Source organism: Brettanomyces nanus, chromosome 3 (genome assembly GCF_011074865.1).
Source record: "Brettanomyces nanus chromosome 3, complete sequence".
NCBI lineage: Eukaryota > Fungi > Ascomycota > Pichiomycetes > Pichiales > Pichiaceae > Brettanomyces > Brettanomyces nanus.
The window spans coordinates 472,000-493,031 of record NC_052376.1 but is presented as its reverse complement, the minus strand read 5'-3'; the positions used below and the strand labels follow the sequence as shown (position 1 = coordinate 493,031).

Below are 21,032 nucleotides of genomic sequence, written 5' to 3'. Positions count from 1 at the left end.
TATATATATACCCTGTCACATATTTTGTAATATACCCATTACACCCTCTTTGGTTTGTATGCCTCTCTATTATTCTCGTAATATTCCCTAATCTTGGCCAATTTCTTTTCCTCTGTCTCTTCTCCAAGTTCTGGAAACTCGAGTTTCACCTCCAGTCCCAATTCACTTATATTACCAATGTCATCATTGTTATTGCTGTCTTCCTTCAAATTCGATAGATCCAATTCCAAAGGATCCTTAAATTCTTCTAACGACTTCTTTTCTATTCCCGAACCGTGTGAAAACACATATTTCATTATATCCTCAGGTATCTCTTGATACCCATCAATATTTTCATCTATATTCGACTGTGGTTTTTGCGGAACAATTTCAATCTCATCATCGTCATCGTCATCATCATCATCATCACATTCCTTTTGTTCCGTGCCTTTCTCCTCCGCCAGTTGGGTCACGTTTCTATGAATAATCCTCTCCATCTCTGGAGAATCCCTCACAACTTTCAATCTCCTCACATAAATATTTTCTTTCTCTTCAAACGACGTATTCTTGGACTTGGACACTCTCTGTACTTTATTATAGTTGCCCTTTATCGTTGTCTCTGAACTGCTGGCCTTCTCGTAGGTGGAAAAAAGATCCGGTCTTGTACGAGCAGTACTAAGCAATGACCGAGAAGATAGTATCGAATTCGATGATTTTGTCCGCAGTGCTGTCTTTCGGCGGTGATTCAGGGTTCCTAAACTACTCTTTATCCTGTAAACGCTCTTGTTGCCACCCTCACTATTCACCTCTTTCCTGTTCGTGTTTTCTTTCTCCTCGTTGACTCTCCGGAAAATTTCCGTTTCTTTAGAAGATGTTTTAGACGACATCTTGCTTTTTTGTCACTCTGAAGTAAAAGAAAAAGTGCTGCAGATCTGTTTACTCTTATGGTAAACATCGAAAAATAATAAATGTTATCTCAAGATTAAAGCGCTTCATCATTACTGCACAGCCTTGCGATCATTTGAGTTCGAGCCGAGTGAAAAACTCTGAAGTCTGTCTCTCTTTACATCTACATTAAACCTACTTCATAAAGGTATGGATCCCATGTCCTCTCATATTATTCTTACATTTTACCGCAATCTACAACGAAATATCTTTTTGGTTCCATTGGATAATCTCGCCAAGCAGCGACTCTCCAATTATGTACACTGCAAATTTCAGGCACCAAATAAAGATATACCCTTATATAAACGGCTAGAGGCAGGACAAGAACTTGAGAAATTGCTAGCAGGAGTAAAAACGAAAGGTGATTACAATTGCGTCAAGAAATTGCTTAATGTGGCATTCATCGATTCACAGCCCATCAAATCCAGACTCCCCAACTGGCTCTATCAATTTGTTCATGCTCGCAGTATAGGAAGACGTAATCGAGTATTTCTCCACCACAAATACTCGGATATTTTAAAGACGAAGCATCTTATAGATAAGTTCAAGTCGAATAAACCTTTGCTTTCGAGTTATTACGCTCAATTGGCCAAAAATCAGTTCGAGTCCTCCCCTGACAATCAATCTATAACACAGATCATCGATGGAGAAATGCCAGATTTTTCGTCTAATAAGGCAGGAGAGACTAAGACTAATGCAGAAGAAATCAAACTCCTTCTAAAGCTTCGATCAGAGTACAAAACAAAAATACAAACCAAAACGAAGAGGCCTTCTTTCGAGGTGGAAATCCTGCCCAGTCGTTTCGGTCAGCCATTGACTAGAGCTCGTTTGTTCAATTTGGTTGTCAATCGTATCGTCAAGATCCAAACATATTTCAAAAAATATTCCCCCGTCTCCCTACAAGATCTGGATTACCTTAATCGATTGGAAAAATCCAACTTCTTGCTTCAAAATGCATCTGTTCAGAGAGGATACAACGAATTCATCCGATCCTCTTTTGCCATTGCCGAGGATGCCACAGTAATGCTTCCAGATCTCAATATGCGCATATTTCCCGCTTCAAATAGGCTAATACAATATTATAATGAAGTTTAATGGAACTATTTCTCAGTACTCTATCACTGTGTAGTGTTTTCTTGTAGCATCAAGTATGCAGCATGTCTTTCTATGCGAATTATGTGCCATATATGTGGCTATTCTGCCATCTTCACTTGGAATGCTGAACTCTTTCAATGTTGTAGCGCTTCCATTCACTAGGGGATCAATGCCATTAGTACCTAATTGCAATAGAGCAAGTTTTGACTCTGTAGAATATGTTATCAATACAAGTAGTAGGTTCCCATTCTCGGTAAGACTTGCCTGTAGACTTTGAGGATCTCCGTTTATTGAAAGAGTCATTCTTTCACTAGAGAGTGTAGCCGTATCAAACTTTATGATGTCGATTTTATCATTCGAGGAAACCACTAGAAGGCCATAATCACCATAGAGTTTGGTTTCCCACTTGCAGGTCTCCAAGTCCACCGTCAGCAGAGTGGTCTGAATACTGGAACTCATCTGTGACTTCATTTTCTGCTTTATCTGGTCAAATATGCCATCCAATTCAGCAGTCAAAGAATCGTAGAGCTGGTGCAATCCACTACTTTTTTGGTTGAGTCCAGATCTCTTCGATACAGACATCAGGAACTGAATGATATCTTTGGTTCTAATTTGAATGGTAGGCTTTTCATCAGTAGTGACTTCTTGAACAATAGCTTCAAGCCATTCCATGACACTGTCAAAGTCTTTCTGTTCCTCGTTTAATGTCAGCATGGTCTTGTAACAGTATTTAAGAAAAGAACTGCCCGTATTTATAGCATTGTCAATCTTGGTACTATCTAAGCCAAGAAGTTGCCGTGTTTCCGCCCATTTAGACAATCCTTGCAGGTTTGTCAAGTGAATCAACAGATGCTGCAACGCTGGAATCATCTCATAGAAAATGGTTTTTCGAGATCCTTCAAAGTGCTGTCTTCCAAGTTTCGTCCATCTTTTGATACCTCTATCCCCCAAATAGTCGGTCAGCCAAGTCTTTGTGGCATCTGACAGCGATCCTGTCAACAAAAGGTCATAGAGATCGTATATGGGATCATCGACTTCTCCCTTAAGTAAGTCGATAATGCGAGTAGTATAATCAGTAAATGGTTTATAATCCTTGCTCATGGAATCAATTGACTCTATAAGGCATTTCAAAAGACTGACAAGCCTTGAGCAGGTTCGTGAAATCAACGGGAGCTTTTCTGCAAATGTGTGTACAAACTCAGTATCAAGTTTCAGCATGTTTAGAGACCCAGATTCATCGAGTAGAATATGATGGCACGTAAGATCTTGGTTAGACATGACGCTGAGGATCTTAGCTGACCTAGTAGGTAGTTGATATCCATCAACAGTGAACAATCCGGACAAAATCAGCGAGATTTGAGATCCGGATGATCCAATAATGAGGAAATCAAGTACCGAATCGTCCAACTGTATGGATTCGTCGTCATTAACCAACTGCTGATCTGACGAAAGCTTGGTAAGAGAACTTATTATCTTGACATCTAATAAATGAGCAAATTTGGATGTGTCTACAATTCTGGCAGCTTTATTGGACCAAAAGCATGCCTCTATATGTTGTTGCTTGGATCCTGAACTCACATTAAACTGTATGATTGATTTTCCTGTATCTGCATCAAAGAGACTGACTCTTCCAAAGTTAGAAACAATGGAAAAGAATTTGCCATCGGGTCGCCAGCACAATTTGGTAATCCCCTCGCCATGTTCGTCGTCTAATTCCAAGCTGATATCCCAAACCTTCTCGTTATTAAGTCGATATATCCATATAGTACAAGAGTTCAATTGAAATGAGATTAAGTCCATAGAAGGACAGATCTGGAAGTTCTGAGCCGATGCCAACGCAAGTGGGAGCGTCTGGCTTGTCAAAATGGAGAAATCTGACATCAATTGATGGGAAATAAGAAGAATTACTTCAATGAAGAAAGGACAAAGAGGTAACGCCAAATTTCTCTCTATAAGCGAGAAGCGAAAAGGTGGAAATCCCAAATCTGAGTTTTCAGCTTGGAGGGTTCTTCTATTTCTTTACAGTTTAAGTGATGTTTCAGAAAAATCCCATAGTTAAGCCTTTTGCTAATCTGAAAAACTCGGAAAGAAGGAAGATCATAAAGAGCACGATTGCTTCTTATAACCTTCCAGAAGATGTGCTGAGTCTGGAATTTGTCAATGAGCATCTTTTTCCTAAGGTGATTCAGCATGCAGTATTCAAGAGTTCTCCTTCTAATTTTCGAGGAAGTGTCTATGTTGATGTACAGACAGGAAAGGCGGTTTGGTTTGATACTAGGGATTCTGGAAGATTGATTCCTACACTCTATACCTTATGGAAAGCACCGTTCTTATTACCTATAGTGTACACTCATATGGGAGTCGTTGATCATTTGAGCAATGGGGCCAACCTAATGATTCGAGGATGTATGCCTCCGTTTGATGGTCGAGCCGAAAAAGGAGTTCTAGTGGCAGTGTCTGTGATTGAACGCCCCAAAGTTATGGTGGCCGTTGGTTACTGCAGTATGGATCTCTCGAAGATCACGGAGATTGCTGATAATACTGCCGGTGTTGCCGTCAGCATTGTTCATGTCTACAAAGATAAGTTGTACAAGTTAGACGGCAAGCTTGAGGAGGATGTATTACCAAAAAATGAGGACATTGATATGCCTACGAGTATAGAAGAATTGGAGGAGTTGAGGAATGCCGGTGGTGAAAAGTCAGAACAAGTCGAAGATACTGCCGAACTCGTTGCTGAGAGTCATATAGATTCTACTTTCTCTCTATCTACAGAGGAAGTAGATGATTTCTTCGTTCGTTCTGTTCTCTATAGCATCACTCAAGACAAAATAGATCTTCCGATAGATGCGTCGATCTTTATGTCTGCTCATATCCTCAAGAACCTTCCACCTGTAGACTCTGATCTTGTCAATATGAAGAAAACATCCTGGAAAAAAGCTCATAAGTTCCTCAAAGCCATGGAGAAGCTAGACCTTGTGAAGTTGAAGGGAAAAGGTGAAGATGTTATCGTGGTGAGCGTGGCGGACAAATCCAATCAAAGAGTGGCGAAATTTGAACCCTACAGAGTCAAAAAGCATTCGTCAAGGCCAGTCAAATGCTCTTCTTCTTCTGTCACTGTCCAGCAGCTCTACAAGCCGAAATCCTCTACTCGTGAGCTCTTCAACAGACTGAACATGGAATACGACCGATACTACGAAGAACATGAATTGAAAGAGCTCGTAGCCGATTATATCCGTCAATTTAGACTTGCCAGAGAGCAGTATCCTAAATTGATTCGAATTGACCCAACTATGAGCGAAATGGGTGTCAAAGGTATTAAGCAAACGATCAATTCTGCAGAGAGAAGTGGTGTATTTGCCATGATCATAGGCAAAAGTTCCAACTTCCAACAGTTCTACAGAATAGTGAAAAATGGCGATAATGGAGAAGACAATGGACGTACAAGTAAAATGAAAAAAGGGTCTCCTCCAAAAATTACCGTATTGATTGAACAGGTTAGAGGAAGACGTAAAATTATGACAAGAATCAGCGGATTGGAAAAATACTATATACAACCCGAGGAGTTGGCATCTGTGCTCAAAGTTAAATGCTCTGGTTCGGCCACCATCGGCGAAAAGCCTGTGACCGGCTTAGCTGAGGTTTCTGTGCAGGGATCGCATGAAAAAGCCGTTGAAGAGATCTTGGTTAAGCAGTATGGATTGAAATCTTCGTGGATAGACGTGACAGACAAGTTAAAGAAGCAAAGAAGGAAGTAACTGAGAGACTTCTTGTTTACTCTTGTTTCTTCTCCTGAAGAAGCTTGAATCGATTGGAAAGAGCCATCAATTGAGTCTTTAAATCGATCCAGTACTTCTTAACAACGGGAGGAAGAGCTGGATGAGACGTCAAGCCATCAATTCTAACCTCAAGCTTCTTGAAACAGGTTCTGGTGAATATGGACTTCTCGTATCTAAGTCTCATGAAGAATCCGTGCAAGACAAAGCTGATCCAGTAACCTTTAGACCAAATAAGAGCCTTAAAAGTGATGTAAGCAAAAGTAGCCAACTCCATGTTGGCAGCATAATACATGCAAACGTCATTGTAATTCTTTATGAACGCGGTCAGCCTGGAAATATAGGAGTCTGCACTAGCAATTGGAGTGATTGGCAACAAGGTAGCTCTGGTGTAATCCAAAGCATGGAAGAAAGAAAAGATGAGGAAGGGGAATAAAGAGATGGTCGTTTGAGGAATGAAAAATAGGAGACACACAGCAACCAAAGTGTACTGAACATTATCATCGATCAAAATAGTGTTACGCCAATCAGAAGGAGAAGTGATGTTGATGACCTTTGCTCGATAAGATTGGAAGACGATGATGAAGAAAGACTCGATGATTGAGAGGTAAGTAAGTTTGTAAAGGACAGAATCAACAGCTAGAAAAGACGAGTTTCTGAAAGTAAAGAGGTAAAAGGTTCCGAAGCAAAGCGTGAAAATGTGGCCTAGGAACCAAGCAAACTGCAGTGTATTGACAATGGTCAATAGTTGCTCCTTTAAGGAAACTGAAGAAGCTGAAGGTTTACTATTGGCTGATTGAGAGACAGAGGGATCTTTTGAAGGAGAAGACATAGTTTGAGAATAAGCACCAAAGGGTAGAGTAAGAAGGCGAGATATGATGGACGATGATGAGTTGACGCGAAACGGCTGCTGGGAAAATGAGGCCGGAAAAATGAGGCTGGGAAAATGAGGCCTGGAAAAAATTTTATCGCATAAAAATAAGGAGTGATGAAATTTTAAGGATTTAGTTAGTAGAACAAGAGAGTTGATAGTGTAGATTGAATCGAGGATGAGACAAAAAAGAGCCAAGGCATATAGAAAGCAGATGAACACGTGTCGGATGACATTCAAGTTCAAACCTCCTATTCAAGTGTTGGTAGATGCAGACAGTATCCTTGAAGCGGAAAAGACAAAGTTTGATATTAATAAAGGAATCGATAGAACGATACAAATGGAGACGAAATGTTTTATTACACAGTGCTGTATTAATCATCTTTATGAAACAGCCAATCAGCCAGCTATAGATATTGCCAAGACGATGGAAAAGAGACGATGTCATCATGACGAGACCCTTTCGTCGTACGACTGCATCAAGTCCATCACTAATGTTGATGGACAGAATAAGTTTAGATATGTTGTTGTGACACAGGATGAAGAACTTCGAAAAGAACTAAGACGTATTCCGGCAGTGCCATTGATTTATCTGAATCGATCGGTGATGATTATGGAGCCGATGTCCCCTGCTACGAGTCGAGTGGTCGAATTGGTTGAGAGAAAGAAGTTGACTGGAGGATTAAATGATGCCAGGCATGCTGGCTTAATGGAGGATGAAGGTAAGAAGAGAAGCATTGGGTCGAATGGGTCAGAAGTGATAGCAAAGAAACATAAGAAAGGGCCTAGGGGACCAAAGGAGCCTAATCCACTTAGTGTGAAGAAGAAGAAGAAAGTCGAAGTGATAGAGAAGGTTGAGAAGAGGCGAAGAAGAAGGAGGCATGGGGGGGGAGGAAATGACGAAGTGTCTGAGGGAAGAGGTGAGGAAGAGCCCGAGGGAAGAGGTGAGGAAGAGCCCGAGGGAAGGGGTGAGGAAGAGCTTCAGCCTGACGATGTGCCCGAGAAAGTACCCGAGAGTGCCTGAGAGCCAGAAAGATCAGCCTACTATAAACTACTACCTTAATGTACTATCATATCATTATTATACACCTAATCCTGAGAAATATACATCACATTGTTTCCTCTAAGAAACAATTCATTATACTTTCTGATCTCCTTTTTTCCAACCATCTCTATCGAATTCTCGAGCACAATATTCATGAATCCATCGATTGATGATAGCACCCCATGATACTCGAATCCATTATTAAGTTTGACCACCACTGGGGAATTTGTAATATCTGAAAGAAAGTTCGATGTAGATGTAGACATAGTTGATAATGAAGGAGGAGGAAAAGCAGAAAGAGAAAGAGAAAGAGAAAGAGACCCACTTAGTGGTGAGAATAAAATTTTGACCTAGCGAAGGAAGAATCATTATGAGGCAGAATAGATTCACTCTTTCTTTCGTTTTGTCCTTACTATGTCCTACGGTAAGCCTACCGTCAAGGCAATCAATAGAGCACTTGAACAGAAAAAGGATCTTGTTAAAAAGCGGAATGTCTTGGCCAAAGCTTCTATTCTTGATGTGATATCTTCAATAACCGGTACAGACAATTCGGACGAGGACTACGACCTAAAGAAATTCGATCCTGCACCTTATTATGCCAATCCCGTTGCCTATGAGCGTCTTTCTTTCTTCTATAGACACTTCATGAATCAGCAGATAAGAGAGAAGATGAAGAAGAGTTGGAAGTTCCTTGACGCTGATCAGAAACGGTTCACCTATTGGTTGGCTTATGGTTCGTATGGACCTCGAGAGGGCTTTCCTAATGTCTACGATTATTATACATCAATAAAGGGCACGGGGTCTCCGTCTGGCACCTCGGTCTTCCCTCCGTCTGGCACTTCGGTCTTCCCTCCGTCTGGCACTCCGGCTTCCCCAGTTTCCAGGATTCTTCAAGATGATTCGTTAGGACAACTTATCCAAGAGATCAATCCTAAGAAAGACTCTCAACGAGAAGCCTTTATTCTTCAAAATTCCACTTCCAAGATAGTTGAAGAAACCAAAAAAATAGACGCTTTGGAAATGTCCAATAGAAAGCAAGATGTTCCACCAGATCTTCCTTTCAGGTATCCATCTGTATTGAGAGCCATCAATCCGTCATCGTACACCATAGCGAGTCGTTTACCTGCTTTAGATCCGAGATCTTTTGGCATAAAAAGACTGCAACAGTACCAATTTGACCGTAATACGAATCCTTATAACCGGTTTATCGTTGCTACGTTGGTCGTATTAACGGTCCTTGCATTCAAAAAGGATAGAAAGGTCAACTTGTCCGGGATAGTTCCGGAATACGGTTGGAAACAGGAGCAGGAGGAGATCCAGCAGACCCAGAAACGACAGCAGAACGAGATACTAAGCCTGAAGCTGAAGAACGCCATGGAGCAGCAACAGCAGCAACAGCAGCAACAGCAACACCTTCAAGAACCTCGCCGATGGTACTATCTATGGCTCTTCTAAATCCCTATAAATACTACAATAAATAATCTAATACGTTTATTATCCTATACCAATCAAGCCGATCCTGATCAGTTGGCGGTAGAGCTAGTTGCGTCATGTTCATGCTAATTGTTATCCCCTTCCTGCTTATCCCCTTCCTGCTTATCCTCCTCATCATCATCCTCCTCATCATCCTCATCATCATCATCATCCTCATCATCATCATCATCATCATCTCCCATGTCCTGAAGATCCTCGGTCCAACTCTTCTCAACAGTCGCTCTAACTCTCTTGGCATATTGACTTCTGTGGTCCTTGTACATATTAGCAGCCTCAACATTTGCAGGAGAGTTGATGTTCGGATCGTTCAATAAAGACTGGATGGACGTCAAAATCGAAGCAACGTCGTAAGTGGGAGACCATCTGTTCTGCAATATATCCAGGCAAAGGTCTCCCGAAGCATAAACATTCGGATGGAACATCTCGCTGGTAAATTTAACCTGTGGAGGTTTGTTAGGGTACTGTTCGTCGAAAGTAAGTCTTAGTCTAAAGGTACCATCCTCAAATGGAGTATCTTGGGGCCCTATAATAATGCCATTCCAAACCATGACATTGTCGGCCAATGGCGACGCAGAGATTCCTCCAGAGCAATCCTGTTGGATCCTCTTAAAATCTCGCATCAATCTTCTTCTGGCTGGTGTTGACATTATTGAGTAAAGAGGAAAGGTTGTCAATAGAAGAGTGAGGAGATCAGAAGAGTGAGAGATTCAAGAGCGAGGGCAAAGGCGCGCCCACCACCTCCACCGGGCATTTCATCGGGCATTTCATCGGCTGCGGCCACTACCTCCACCGGCTGCTCTACCAGCTGTTCTACCGGGCATTTCATTTCCTCTCCACCACACAACTAAACACTGTTTAAATCATCATATGTCTCCCCCAAGTACTCCAAGAAATACCGGTTCCTGTACTTAATACATCCGTATAAAAACGGTATCATTCCCTCATCTCTAGGCATACATCTATCTCGACTAAATAACTCGAACCTCTCTATATATATCGTAGCGTATCTGCGCAATTCTCCTTCGTGTTCTCTATCTCCCGTCACTCTAAATCCATAATCCCTCAATGCATCACTTTCCTCTATAAATTTCACCCCCAAATCATAAACTAGAATCTCCGAGTTAATCAAGCTCTTGGTAACTCGACATCGTTCCGTATTCTCATATTGGCAGATAGCGTCCGGAGTCAACACGGCAAATACCTTAACATTGGCATCACACACGATTACCTTGAGTCCGTTCTGGACTCTATAGAGGCCATCTTTTTGTGCTCTTCTTTCAACACTGAGAATCTTCAATACTCTACCCTGATCAGTGTGGTCTGATGGTTTGAAAGTACGAGTCGTTTCTGGTATGACTAGATACGGAGTAAGCCAATTGGTGAGAAAGGCATTTGTATCGATGGTCTTGGGAGGTCTGTTGATCTTCGGCATGAGTTAAACACAAATTTAGTTTATAAGTTAGGTGAATGAATTTTGCTAATGTACTGATGTGCGCTCTCTTTACTCATTTAATATATATATTAGTTGCACTCACTAATGGCATTTTTCATCACCTCTTCAAATCTCTCATATCCCCAGAAATACTCGTGCAAATCATTGTAGATCTGACAGCTGAATCGAACGTACATAAAGTTGTTATGCCATCCAAACTGAATGAATGTCTTGTATTTCTGCAACGATTCATTTTCTACAAATTTTATCAACTTGGTTTCATGTTCTTTGTCTTTGAAGGCATTGGCGAAATATTCATGTTGATTCTGGTCAAGTGGAACCTTCACTGTCACCATGAAGTTAAGATCATCACCGGTGGCTCCATCAACCTTGACAATTCTATCTTGACCAAAATGGGCAATAAGTCCATCGGAAAGGCCTTTACAATATTCTCTGATCTTTTCAAACCCGCCGCAGTCCTCTTGGATGAAATCAAGAGCATCCTTAATACAGTAGAAGGAGTTATAATTGTTGGAGCCATAGAAAATGAACCTTTTGTAGAACGGCTCGTTCTTGTAGGTGTGAGAAATAGGAAACGGCATTATATAATCGTGCCATCTCGGGTTCACGAACAGAACAGCGCAGCCTCGAGGAAGATACATCCATTTATGCATGTTGGACGTGTAGAAGTCGCAATCTATTGCAGAGAGATCAATGTTCAACATACCGATGGAATGAGCACCATCGACGCAACTAGTAATTCCGTACTGTTTGCACATTCTGGTTATCAATTCAAATGGCATCCTTATACCAGGCATCGAGCATATAGCATCGTAGATACAGATGGCTTTCCCAGGAGCCCTGGTTTCCTCAAAGACTTCTTTGAATTGGCCAAGAATGGCCTGCTCAGTGCTAGGAAGCTTGATATCGATAACTTTCAAGTTAAGACCGTATCTATTAACTACATAATCAACGGTATTTCCACAGGCTCCATAAATGATCGAAGTAAGAATAACAGTATCACCTTTAACAAAGGGGAAGTCTCTAAAGACGATGTTGATTCCTGTACTGGCGTTAGGAATAAGAGCCAAGTTGGTGAAGTCTGTGTTGAGAACTCTGGCCACCAACTTTACCGACTTCTCCATTTCCGGTGCCTGCTTAGAAAACATGAACTGATCAGGGAATTTGAGGTCATCGTAAATGGCTTGTTGGTATGATTGATAGACGCGTCTGGGAACAGCACCAAATGAGCCATGGTTGAGAGGGACCACCTCAGAGGGAAAGAGGAATCGATCTCTGAATGATTTACCGAACATCGAATAACGGGATGCAAATTATGGGTGAAAAAGAGACCAGAGACCAGAGAGCTTAATAGACTGCACCACTACTATGAATTCAGGATTTAACCCCAATCAAGAAGCTCTCCGTTCCCCTCTACAGTGGCTCATAACCAGTGGTGTCGGGAGGACAGCGATTTTTTTTTTTCCATTGTTAGTCGTTCACGATTTTGTTCACGAAGTTTCTAGAAGAAGCTGAGATGAGGAATTTTCCAACGCAATAAAAAGGACTCAGGCCGCCAATTAAAAAGTTTGAAACTACAATTTTCAGATCCCCTCTTTTTCCATTTCATAGACTAAGAATGGCTAACGCAATTGGTATTGATTTAGGTACCACATATTCATGTGTGGGTCACTTTGCTAATGACAGAGTCGACATTATTGCCAACGACCAGGGTAATAGAACCACTCCTTCGTATGTTGCATTCACTGATACCGAGAGGTTAATTGGTGAGGCTGCTCAGAACCAGGCTGCTATGAACCCTACCAACACAGTCTTTGATGCTAAGAGATTGATTGGTAGAAAGTTCACTGATCCTGAGGTTCAGAGTGATATGAAGCACTGGCCTTTCAAGGTGATTGATGATGCTGGAAAGCCAAAGATTCAGGTCCAATACAAGGGCGAGAGTAAGGTTTTGACTCCGGAAGAAGTTTCTTCTATGGTTTTGAATAAGATGAGAGAAACTGCTGAGGCTTTCTTAGGTTCTAAGATTACTGATGCCGTTGTTACTGTTCCTGCTTACTTCAACGATTCCCAAAGACAGGCTACTAAGGATGCTGGTGCCATCGCTGGTATGAATGTTATGAGAATTATTAATGAGCCTACTGCTGCCGCAATTGCATACGGTTTGGACAAGAAGGCTGAAGGTGAGAAGAATGTTTTGATCTTTGATTTGGGTGGAGGTACTTTTGATGTGTCTCTATTGTCCATTGAGGATGGTATCTTTGAGGTCAAGGCCACTGCCGGTGACACTCATTTGGGTGGTGAAGATTTCGATAACAGATTGGTTACTCACTTCTCTAATGAGTTTAAGAGAAAATACCATAAGGATATGACTACTAATCAGAGAGCTTTGAGAAGATTGAGAACTGCTTGTGAGAGAGCCAAGAGAACTTTGTCTTCTTCTGCTCAGACCTCTGTCGAGATTGACTCTTTGTTCGAGGGTATCGACTTCTACACTTCCATAACCAGAGCCAGATTTGAGGAACTTTGTTCTGATATGTTTAGATCTACTTTGGATCCTGTTGAGAAGGTTCTACAAGATTCTAAGATGGACAAGGCCCAGATTGATGAGATCGTCTTGGTCGGTGGTTCTACCAGAATCCCTAAGGTCCAGAAGTTGGTTTCTGACTTCTTCAACGGTAAGGAGCCTAATAAATCCATCAACCCTGATGAGGCTGTTGCCTATGGTGCCGCTGTTCAAGCTGCTATCCTTTCCGGTGACACTTCTTCCAAAACACAAGATTTATTGTTATTGGATGTCACTCCATTATCCCTTGGTATCGAGACTGCCGGCGGTGTTATGACCAAGTTGATCCCAAGAAACTCTACTATTCCATGTAAGAAGTCCGAGATCTTCTCTACTTACTCTGACAACCAGCCTGGTGTTTTGATTCAGGTCTACGAGGGTGAGAGAACCAGAACTAAGGACAACAATTTGTTGGGTAAATTTGAGTTGACTGGTATTCCACCTGCTCCAAGAGGTGTTCCTCAGATTGAGGTTACCTTTGATATTGATGCCAATGGAATCTTGAATGTTTCCGCTGTCGAAAAGGGTACTGGTAAGTCTCAGAAGATTACTATCACTAATGATAAGGGTAGATTGTCTAAGGAAGAGATTGATAAGATGGTTTCTGAGGCCGAGAAGTTCAAGGCTGACGATGATAAGGAGGCAGAGAGAATTCAGGCCAAGAACCAATTGGAGTCTTACGCTTACAGTGTGAAGAGCACTGCTGACGACAAGAAGTTCACCGAGAAGGTTTCTGAAGAAGAGAAGAAGCAGTTGGTTGAGGCTTGTGAAAAGACTATCAGCTGGTTGGACGCAAACCAGACTGCTACTAAGGAGGAGTTTGAGGGCCAACAGAAGAGTTTGGAACAGATTGTTAATCCAATCATGACTAAGTTCTATCAGGCCGGTGGTGCCCCGGCCGGTGGTGTTCCAGGCGCTGCTCCAGGTGGTGCTGCTCCGGGTGCCGCTCCAGGTGGTTTCCCAGGCGCTGCTCCGGGTGGTGCTGCTCCAGGTGCAGATTCTGGTCCAACCGTCGAAGAAGTCGATTAAGTCGATTAAGCGAGGTTTGGTGTTGAATTGTCTTTTTTCGTTATATATTAGCTAGGTGCAATAGAGAAAGCATTAGACATAATTCTTAATTACTATTGAAGAGACACATTTCTTTATTAATATCTAAGAGATGAATTACCATATAATATAATCATATCATAGAGTCGTTAAATATAAAGAGTATCTAAAAAAGCTATCTTATTAAATCAGACCTGAGCAGCAGTCTCTGAATCGTTATCGTTGGAAGATGATGGATTTTCAACGTGTTGAACCTCCAACTTCTTTGCCAATCCTTCTTCAGAAACAATTGGAATGGAAGGAACCCATTTAGAGGTCTTCCAGGCAGGAATATGCTCGTCCCAAATCTGTGCGATCTCTTCCAAACGCTTACCCTTAGTCTCAGGGAAGAAGAATAGAACATGGAAGAACATACATCCACAGAATGTTGCATAAATGCAGTAGGTTTTCCAGGTAATGTTCTCAAAAGATGAAGGAGTGTACATAGCGATGGCAAAGTTAAGAATCCAGTTGGCAGCGGTAGACAAAGCGGCACCTCTCTGTCTGATGGCGTTCTCACCCCAAATCTCAGAGCAGTACAACCAGATACCAACACCCCAAGTACAGGCGAAGGAGCACACAAACAAATAGCACATAGCAATGACAGCTCTGGCAGCAGTTTTGTTGGAATCAGGAATTCTAATACGGACTGTAGTATCACCGTCGACAGATGAAACGGGTTTGGAATAGGTAGCAAGAATACCGGCGACAGCGAATTGGAAGATCATCATCAAAACAGCACCAGTTAACAAAACAGGTCTTCTTCCAACCCTATCCAACAAGAACAAGGCAGGAATAGTCATCACCATATTCAAAACGTATTGAATAGAGGAAGCAACCAAGTTGGTGTTACCAGTGTAACCAGCCATCTCGAAAATGTAGACGATATAGTACATCATAACATTCATACCAGTCAATTGTTGCCAAATCTGAGCAAATATGGCAGTAATAGTTCTCATACAGTACTTCTTGTTGAAAAGAGTAGCGTAGGTAACATCCTTGGCAGCCTCATCAATAAGAATCTGTTCTTTAATCTCTGAAATTTCAATCATAACATCAGCATCAGTTTTATCACCGTGAGCCTGAATCTTGGCCACAATCTCTTCAGCCTCATCCCAGAAGTCATGTTCTGCCAACCATCTTGGAGATTCTGGCAAAATAAACACGCCGAAGAATAAGAAGAGACCAACAATAATTTGCAAACCCCAGGCGATTCTGAAAGAAGCAACACCGTCGATAAAGTGTAAACCGTAAGAAATATAGAACATAACCAAGATACCGAGTGTAACAGAATATTGGAACAAGCCACCAATGAAACCTCTGATCTTTCTAGGAGCCAACTCCGAACCGTAAACTGGGGCCACGGTGGAACCAAAACCAACACCAAGACCACTGATAATACGACCAATGATCAACTGTGCTCTATTCTGAGAAGAGGATTGAATAGCAGCGCCAACCATCCAAAAGAACGAACATAAGAAAAGAGATGCTCTTCTTCCGAGAGGCTCGGACACAAAGGTACAAGCCAAAGAACCAAAGAAAGAACCAAGAGCCATAGCAGAAGTGATGAAACCTTGGATAGCAGAGCCGGGAGAATTAAAGTAGTTCTTGTATTGCGTGGTACCAATGAAGGCAGACATCGAAGAGATATCAAAACCAAACATCATACCAGCAGTGGTAGAAATCATAACCACGACGTAGACATTGTAAATTTCAGGGAACTTGTCGAAGAAGTTCTTAACTTTGATGGAAAGACCCACCAGATGTTTTTCGTAACCCATGTTAGCAATAATAAACTTTAGCGAAGTAATACAGAAAGAGTAGAAAAGAGAATAGAATTACGTTATACGCAACCGTTTTAGTTTGCGGGAAAAGACCCTCAATTTATACTTCTCCACAACAACTCGTCGTGGGGAAGATGTTGCAAGCTGACCAGAATGAAAACATTGTCTCAGAGGCTAAAAAGAAGCTGTTGAGTGTATTTGCTAACGTCCTCAAATAGCAGCAGTATTCCTATTTCGGCCGGAAAAAGTTGCTGACCACCCCCACAATTTCATAATTTTCTATTGTTCTGCAGGTGACATTACTTTTTTCTGCGGGGGATTAGAGCATAGTAGAAAGAAATGAATAATAAATAGAACCGGGACATTCATCACTAGACGATCGTTCGATCACACCGCTAAATCTAGGAAAAGTTTGACATCTAATCTTTTGCCAATCCTAGAGTTTTGTGGTTAAATCAACTAGTTATGTCAACTAGTTGCTTAGACTTATTATTTCGACTACTCATGACTACTTACGACTGGTTAGTTCGACTGGTTACTTACAATTTTGTTGACTACTTCTCTATAACATTTCTTACTTGCAAAGTTTCTTATTTCGCCTTGGAATGTTGTTCCAGGCCCGTCTTGCTATCCTTTTGATTTTTTTCTTTTTATGCTAGGCAAAAATATTGTAACTATTGTTCTGCTCCTCACTCCTATGTTATGCAACTTCCTAATATGTACTACGGAAAAATGCGGATTCTCCATCTTCCCGAGGTTTCAATAAAGTTTTCAAAATGATCGTGGTATTTTTCCTTCAGGCAGCGGTCCTCTGCATTGTTCCCACTAGCTTTTCCAGAACAAGGCAGGCACCATCAGCAAATTTTACTCTCGTTGGTGCCGTAGTTATCCCGTGCATAGTGTGAGCGATCCGTCACTTCCCCACCCTCTCTTCTTCAATTCTGGCTTTCTTTTCTTCAAATATCACATTCTTCATACATCACGAGATCCGGCTAGCATAGCATGCGGAAGTTGTGTTCCCCAGATAGAAGAAACTGGGCTCCTTCACAGTTGTGCCCACACTCTCTCTGCTATATTCTCTCGGAGTTCGGGTACTCTACCATTAATTATTCCCTACTGTTGCACATCTATTATTTTATCAGCAGCGCGAATGACTTTCTCCTTTCACCCTTGCTCTTTTTATCTTTTCTTTTGACGCATGCGGGCGTTTCTTTTTGTTTACACTCCCCGCCAAGTAAGGCTTCGGTTCAATTCAACTTAATCCGCGAGACAAAGAAACCCCAATTTATCCCGTCCACAGTTGTTGCTGCGTTTTTCACTCCTCCCAGCTAGTGAATCCTAACGTTTCTTTTGTTATTGATCGTTTGATTTTTCTTTTCTTTTTCTTGTCTGTTGATCGGGCCTCATATCTGATTGAATGAGGTCCGACGGCTACAAACGATTGTTCTCCGGACTCTAGATTGTAGAATTCTACCCTCTATTTACTATGATGTTTCTCTGTTTGCGAACCAATTTTCTACTCGGAACTACTTCTTACCACACCATATCGCGTACAAATGGCTAATTTTGATTTCACCGACCACTCTCATCGTCGTTTCAACCCTCTTACAAGATCGTATGTCCTCTGCTCGCCTCATAGAGCAAAAAGACCTTGGTTAGGTGCCAGGGAAGCTTCCAATGTCAAGCTGTTAGAAAGCTATGATCCAAAATGCTTCCTCTGCCCGGGAAATACTAGAGCTACCGGTGCTCAGAACCCTAAATATGTGTCTACATATGTTTTTCCGAACGATTACTCTGCCGTTAAGTTGGATCAACCTGATTACAACGAGAACGAGGATGGACCTAAGGATCCCTTGGCTAAGAGACTACTGGTCACCCAAGGTGTCAAGGGAAAGTGTTTTGTTGTCTGCTTCTCCCCTAACCACGCTGTCACTTTGCCTCTAATGAGTGTTCCTGAAATTGTCAAGGTCGTCGATACTTGGACAAAGCTTTACACGGACTTGAAGGCAGAACATTCCGCCGGAAAAGCTCCTTATAAGTACTTGCAGATCTTTGAGAATAAGGGTGCTGCTATGGGATGCTCTAATCCTCATCCTCACTCTCAGGCCTGGGCTTTGGACACGATTCCTACCGAGGTTGATACGGAGTTGAAGAATCTGACCAAGTACAAGGAGACCTATCATTCAGATCTTCTTGGTGACTATGTCAAGCTCGAAATGCAGGAGAAGAAGCGTATTGTCTTGGAGAACGATTCGTTCATAGTCGTTGTTCCTTATTGGGCATTATGGCCATTTGAGACTATGGTGATCTCTAAAGAGCATCTTCACTCCTTGCAAGAGTTCAATGATAACCAAAAGAATGACTTGGCTTCTATCCTAAAGAAGCTTACTATCAAATATGATAATTTGTTCGACACCTTCTTCCCTTACTCTGCAGGTATCCACCAGGCCCCTTACTTCGGTACCGAAGATGAGGTTGAAAACTCTTGGTTCCACATGCACTTTTATCCACCTCTTTTGAGATCCGCCACTGTCAAGAAGTTCTGTGTCGGTTTCGAGATGTTAGGAGAGGCCCAGAGGGATTTGACTAGTGAACAGGCTGCTGATAGACTTCAGAAACTTGATGGTGATGTTCATTTCTTGAACAAATAAGAATTAGATAGAATTTTAGTTAATTTAGTGTTTAATGAATTGATTATTTAACAATTTTGCTCATTAGTAGATCGTCTTACTCTACTTAAAAGTCCACTTTGTCAATGATACAACCGCCCACTGCCGGTTTGGTGACCACAATAGCCTGAGAAAGTTCCTCCTTGGTGATTTGGGGGAATCTTTTCTTGTAATACTGTTCAGTAACGGCCGTAATCAAGCCTGGCAACTTATCTTCAGTAGTTATGTGAACCAAGGAACCTCCGAACCCTGCACCTGTAATACGAGATCCGATGGACCCATTGCTTCTGGCAACAGCATTCAATTCATCACAGGCATCACATGAGTTGTTGAACAAATCTCTCAAAGAATCCTGGGAAGCATTCATAATGGCACCGAATTCAGATAAGAACTTTCCTGAATCTTGGGAACTTTCAGGATCAGTGAAAAGCTGCAACACCTCGAGAACCCGAAGGGATTCGTTAAAGACGTGCTTGGCTCTCTGATAGATCTTCAACTTGGTGTATCTAACTGGGAACTGTGTTAAATACTTTTTTGTGAACTGTTCAACGGTCAAACCAAGCTTTGAAGCGGCATGTTCAGTAGTCAATCCAATTTTCTCACTTGCATCGAACCATGTCTCCAATTTATTTGACAATTCGGTCAATCTAGCAATACCGACTTGGATATTTCTACCGTCCCATTGTGGTTTGGATAACTTTTCAGTGAAATAAGAATCCATGAAACCACGAAGAGTTCCTGTCTGCAAATTAGAGTCCGGGGTCAACTCAAGTCCATTAATATGGGCCAAGAACTCGGCAGCAACAGCCACTTCAACAACTCTTAGATTGTAATTAACAGGTGCAGATTCGGTCTTATTTGCAGTAACAAGAGTGTTGGTGATAAGGAAGGACAAAGGCTTGAAAGGGAGTTTAACTTCAGGAATAGAGAACGGAGTAGCCTGTAACTTTGGAGTGAACTCGATAAACAAAACCTTGTTCTTCTCTCCACAAACAGAAGCGCATTGGTCCATGCCTCCATTGTTGAGGCCAACGTAATGTTCGCATACAACAGTGATCCGTGTTAAGTCTTGTTTGGTGACCTTTTTGATACCATTGGCCCTCAAAATACCCAAAGTAGAAGCAACGCAGAGAGCAGCAGACGAGCTTAAACCTCCACCGGTTGGCACATTGCCGTCAACGACGACGTTGATGCTCTTTAAAGTTTTTCCGGTGAGGAGATGTGGATATCTTTCAATGATAAATTTGTGGGCCACTATCAAAGAGCATTTGTAATAGTTGGTCCACAAGTTCTTAGAGTTATCGATGGTGACCACCGATCCATCGGCTGGAAGTTCGATACTCTCTGTGGCAAATCTAGAGTTTGTATTGGACACGACGATATGACGAGAAGTCTCTTCAGTCGAAGTAGGTTCAACACCAATTGCCTCGATGGCATCATACTCAATGGCCATAGGAAGAACTGAAAAATAACAGTAATCGATATGATCACCGATCAAGTTAACACGGCCAGGAGCCCTGGAAATGAAGTTTGGTTTACCGCCAAATTCGGAAACGTAAGACTTGACAAGATTTTGGTATCTTTCAATCTGTGACTCAGGAGCGCTATAGAACTCGAGGTCCTTGAAAATTGGAATATAAGACATGGTTTTATCAGAAATCACTACTAACAATTTTTCAGTCAGAAGGAATAACTTCAGTTTTGTAAGCTGTTTATGGTTGGTTTATATTGACCGGAAGCCGAGCCGATCAACTATGCGTTTGAGAGAGAGTAAGATGTAATTTCACGCGGAACCATCAAAATGCGAAGACAATAAGAAAAAAACGATGGTCATGACAATGAGCTGAGTCTTGGATTAATTGATTTGAGAGAGCACCCACCGGGGAGGATGCAAGCCAATCACATGCTTTCGCCACCGCGGACTGGGGACGGAGGGAGGACCCCGCACCACATATGCATGATGAGGTGACGATGGAAGAAATCTTATTGAACTTGATCCTTCCGGCTGTTGTAAAAGTTTGGCCAATTAATCCAATGCGTCTCCATTTACTGCAAGGTGAAACCGGTAAGAGCGTTAAAACCGGAGGTGGTGGTGGTGCAGCTGGATTTACTTCACGCATGGGTCACACCGCCCTCATAAAATTACTCTCTCGCTACTCCTGCTGCTTGCTCTCCCCACCCTACATAACAATCCTTTCCCCGCGGAAAAACCCTGGTTAATTTCATTTTTTGTTTTTCTTAATTGTTCTTTTCTTTTTTATAGGATTAAGGT

General features: G+C 41.9%; 14 protein-coding genes across 14 annotated transcripts; 6 read left to right on the top strand and 8 right to left on the bottom strand.

Annotated features, from left to right (window-relative positions):
- Nucleotides 1-38: 38 nt before the first annotated feature.
- Nucleotides 39-866, bottom strand: FOA43_002874 (uncharacterized protein; the record flags this gene model as incomplete). The annotated part of the gene is made up of 1 exon (XM_038923156.1): nucleotides 39-866. The coding sequence occupies one exon, from the start codon at nucleotides 864-866 to the stop codon at nucleotides 39-41; it is 828 nt and encodes a 275-aa protein (XP_038779084.1).
- Nucleotides 867-1,074: 208 nt separating this feature from the next.
- Nucleotides 1,075-2,019, top strand: FOA43_002873 (uncharacterized protein; the record flags this gene model as incomplete). The annotated part of the gene is made up of 1 exon (XM_038923155.1): nucleotides 1,075-2,019. The coding sequence occupies one exon, from the start codon at nucleotides 1,075-1,077 to the stop codon at nucleotides 2,017-2,019; it is 945 nt and encodes a 314-aa protein (XP_038779083.1).
- A 12-nt stretch (nucleotides 2,020-2,031) lies between these two features.
- On the bottom strand, nucleotides 2,032-3,900 carry FOA43_002872 (uncharacterized protein; the record flags this gene model as incomplete). Its single annotated transcript, XM_038923154.1, has 1 exon — nucleotides 2,032-3,900. The coding sequence occupies one exon, from the start codon at nucleotides 3,898-3,900 to the stop codon at nucleotides 2,032-2,034; it is 1,869 nt and encodes a 622-aa protein (XP_038779082.1).
- A 152-nt stretch (nucleotides 3,901-4,052) lies between these two features.
- On the top strand, nucleotides 4,053-5,774 carry FOA43_002871 (uncharacterized protein; the record flags this gene model as incomplete). The annotated part of the gene is made up of 1 exon (XM_038923153.1): nucleotides 4,053-5,774. One exon carries the CDS (start codon nucleotides 4,053-4,055, stop codon nucleotides 5,772-5,774), a length of 1,722 nt encoding a protein of 573 aa, XP_038779081.1.
- A 16-nt stretch (nucleotides 5,775-5,790) lies between these two features.
- FOA43_002870 (uncharacterized protein) lies at nucleotides 5,791-6,069 on the bottom strand (the record flags this gene model as incomplete). The annotated part of the gene is made up of 1 exon (XM_038923152.1): nucleotides 5,791-6,069. The coding sequence occupies one exon, from the start codon at nucleotides 6,067-6,069 to the stop codon at nucleotides 5,791-5,793; it is 279 nt and encodes a 92-aa protein (XP_038779080.1).
- Nucleotides 6,070-6,877: 808 nt separating this feature from the next.
- FOA43_002869 (uncharacterized protein) lies at nucleotides 6,878-7,687 on the top strand (the record flags this gene model as incomplete). The annotated part of the gene is made up of 1 exon (XM_038923151.1): nucleotides 6,878-7,687. The coding sequence occupies one exon, from the start codon at nucleotides 6,878-6,880 to the stop codon at nucleotides 7,685-7,687; it is 810 nt and encodes a 269-aa protein (XP_038779079.1).
- A 634-nt stretch (nucleotides 7,688-8,321) lies between these two features.
- FOA43_002868 (uncharacterized protein) lies at nucleotides 8,322-9,163 on the top strand (the record flags this gene model as incomplete). The annotated part of the gene is made up of 2 exons (XM_038923150.1): nucleotides 8,322-8,327; nucleotides 8,366-9,163. 2 exons carry the CDS (start codon nucleotides 8,322-8,324, stop codon nucleotides 9,161-9,163), a joined length of 804 nt encoding a protein of 267 aa, XP_038779078.1.
- A 104-nt stretch (nucleotides 9,164-9,267) lies between these two features.
- On the bottom strand, nucleotides 9,268-9,849 carry UBC2 (Ubiquitin-conjugating enzyme E2 2; the record flags this gene model as incomplete). Its single annotated transcript, XM_038923149.1, has 1 exon — nucleotides 9,268-9,849. The coding sequence occupies one exon, from the start codon at nucleotides 9,847-9,849 to the stop codon at nucleotides 9,268-9,270; it is 582 nt and encodes a 193-aa protein (XP_038779077.1).
- Nucleotides 9,850-10,046: 197 nt separating this feature from the next.
- On the bottom strand, nucleotides 10,047-10,634 carry FOA43_002866 (uncharacterized protein; the record flags this gene model as incomplete). Its single annotated transcript, XM_038923148.1, has 1 exon — nucleotides 10,047-10,634. The coding sequence occupies one exon, from the start codon at nucleotides 10,632-10,634 to the stop codon at nucleotides 10,047-10,049; it is 588 nt and encodes a 195-aa protein (XP_038779076.1).
- Nucleotides 10,635-10,723: 89 nt separating this feature from the next.
- FOA43_002865 (uncharacterized protein) lies at nucleotides 10,724-11,950 on the bottom strand (the record flags this gene model as incomplete). The annotated part of the gene is made up of 1 exon (XM_038923147.1): nucleotides 10,724-11,950. The coding sequence occupies one exon, from the start codon at nucleotides 11,948-11,950 to the stop codon at nucleotides 10,724-10,726; it is 1,227 nt and encodes a 408-aa protein (XP_038779075.1).
- A 323-nt stretch (nucleotides 11,951-12,273) lies between these two features.
- On the top strand, nucleotides 12,274-14,250 carry SSA2 (Hsp70 chaperone; the record flags this gene model as incomplete). The annotated part of the gene is made up of 1 exon (XM_038923146.1): nucleotides 12,274-14,250. One exon carries the CDS (start codon nucleotides 12,274-12,276, stop codon nucleotides 14,248-14,250), a length of 1,977 nt encoding a protein of 658 aa, XP_038779074.1.
- A 206-nt stretch (nucleotides 14,251-14,456) lies between these two features.
- Nucleotides 14,457-16,088, bottom strand: HGT1 (high affinity glucose transporter; the record flags this gene model as incomplete). The annotated part of the gene is made up of 1 exon (XM_038923145.1): nucleotides 14,457-16,088. One exon carries the CDS (start codon nucleotides 16,086-16,088, stop codon nucleotides 14,457-14,459), a length of 1,632 nt encoding a protein of 543 aa, XP_038779073.1.
- Nucleotides 16,089-17,647: 1,559 nt separating this feature from the next.
- GAL7 (galactose-1-phosphate uridyl transferase) lies at nucleotides 17,648-18,742 on the top strand (the record flags this gene model as incomplete). Its single annotated transcript, XM_038923144.1, has 1 exon — nucleotides 17,648-18,742. The coding sequence occupies one exon, from the start codon at nucleotides 17,648-17,650 to the stop codon at nucleotides 18,740-18,742; it is 1,095 nt and encodes a 364-aa protein (XP_038779072.1).
- Nucleotides 18,743-18,827: 85 nt separating this feature from the next.
- On the bottom strand, nucleotides 18,828-20,405 carry FOA43_002861 (uncharacterized protein; the record flags this gene model as incomplete). Its single annotated transcript, XM_038923143.1, has 1 exon — nucleotides 18,828-20,405. The coding sequence occupies one exon, from the start codon at nucleotides 20,403-20,405 to the stop codon at nucleotides 18,828-18,830; it is 1,578 nt and encodes a 525-aa protein (XP_038779071.1).
- Between the last annotated feature and the right edge of the window lie 627 nt (nucleotides 20,406-21,032).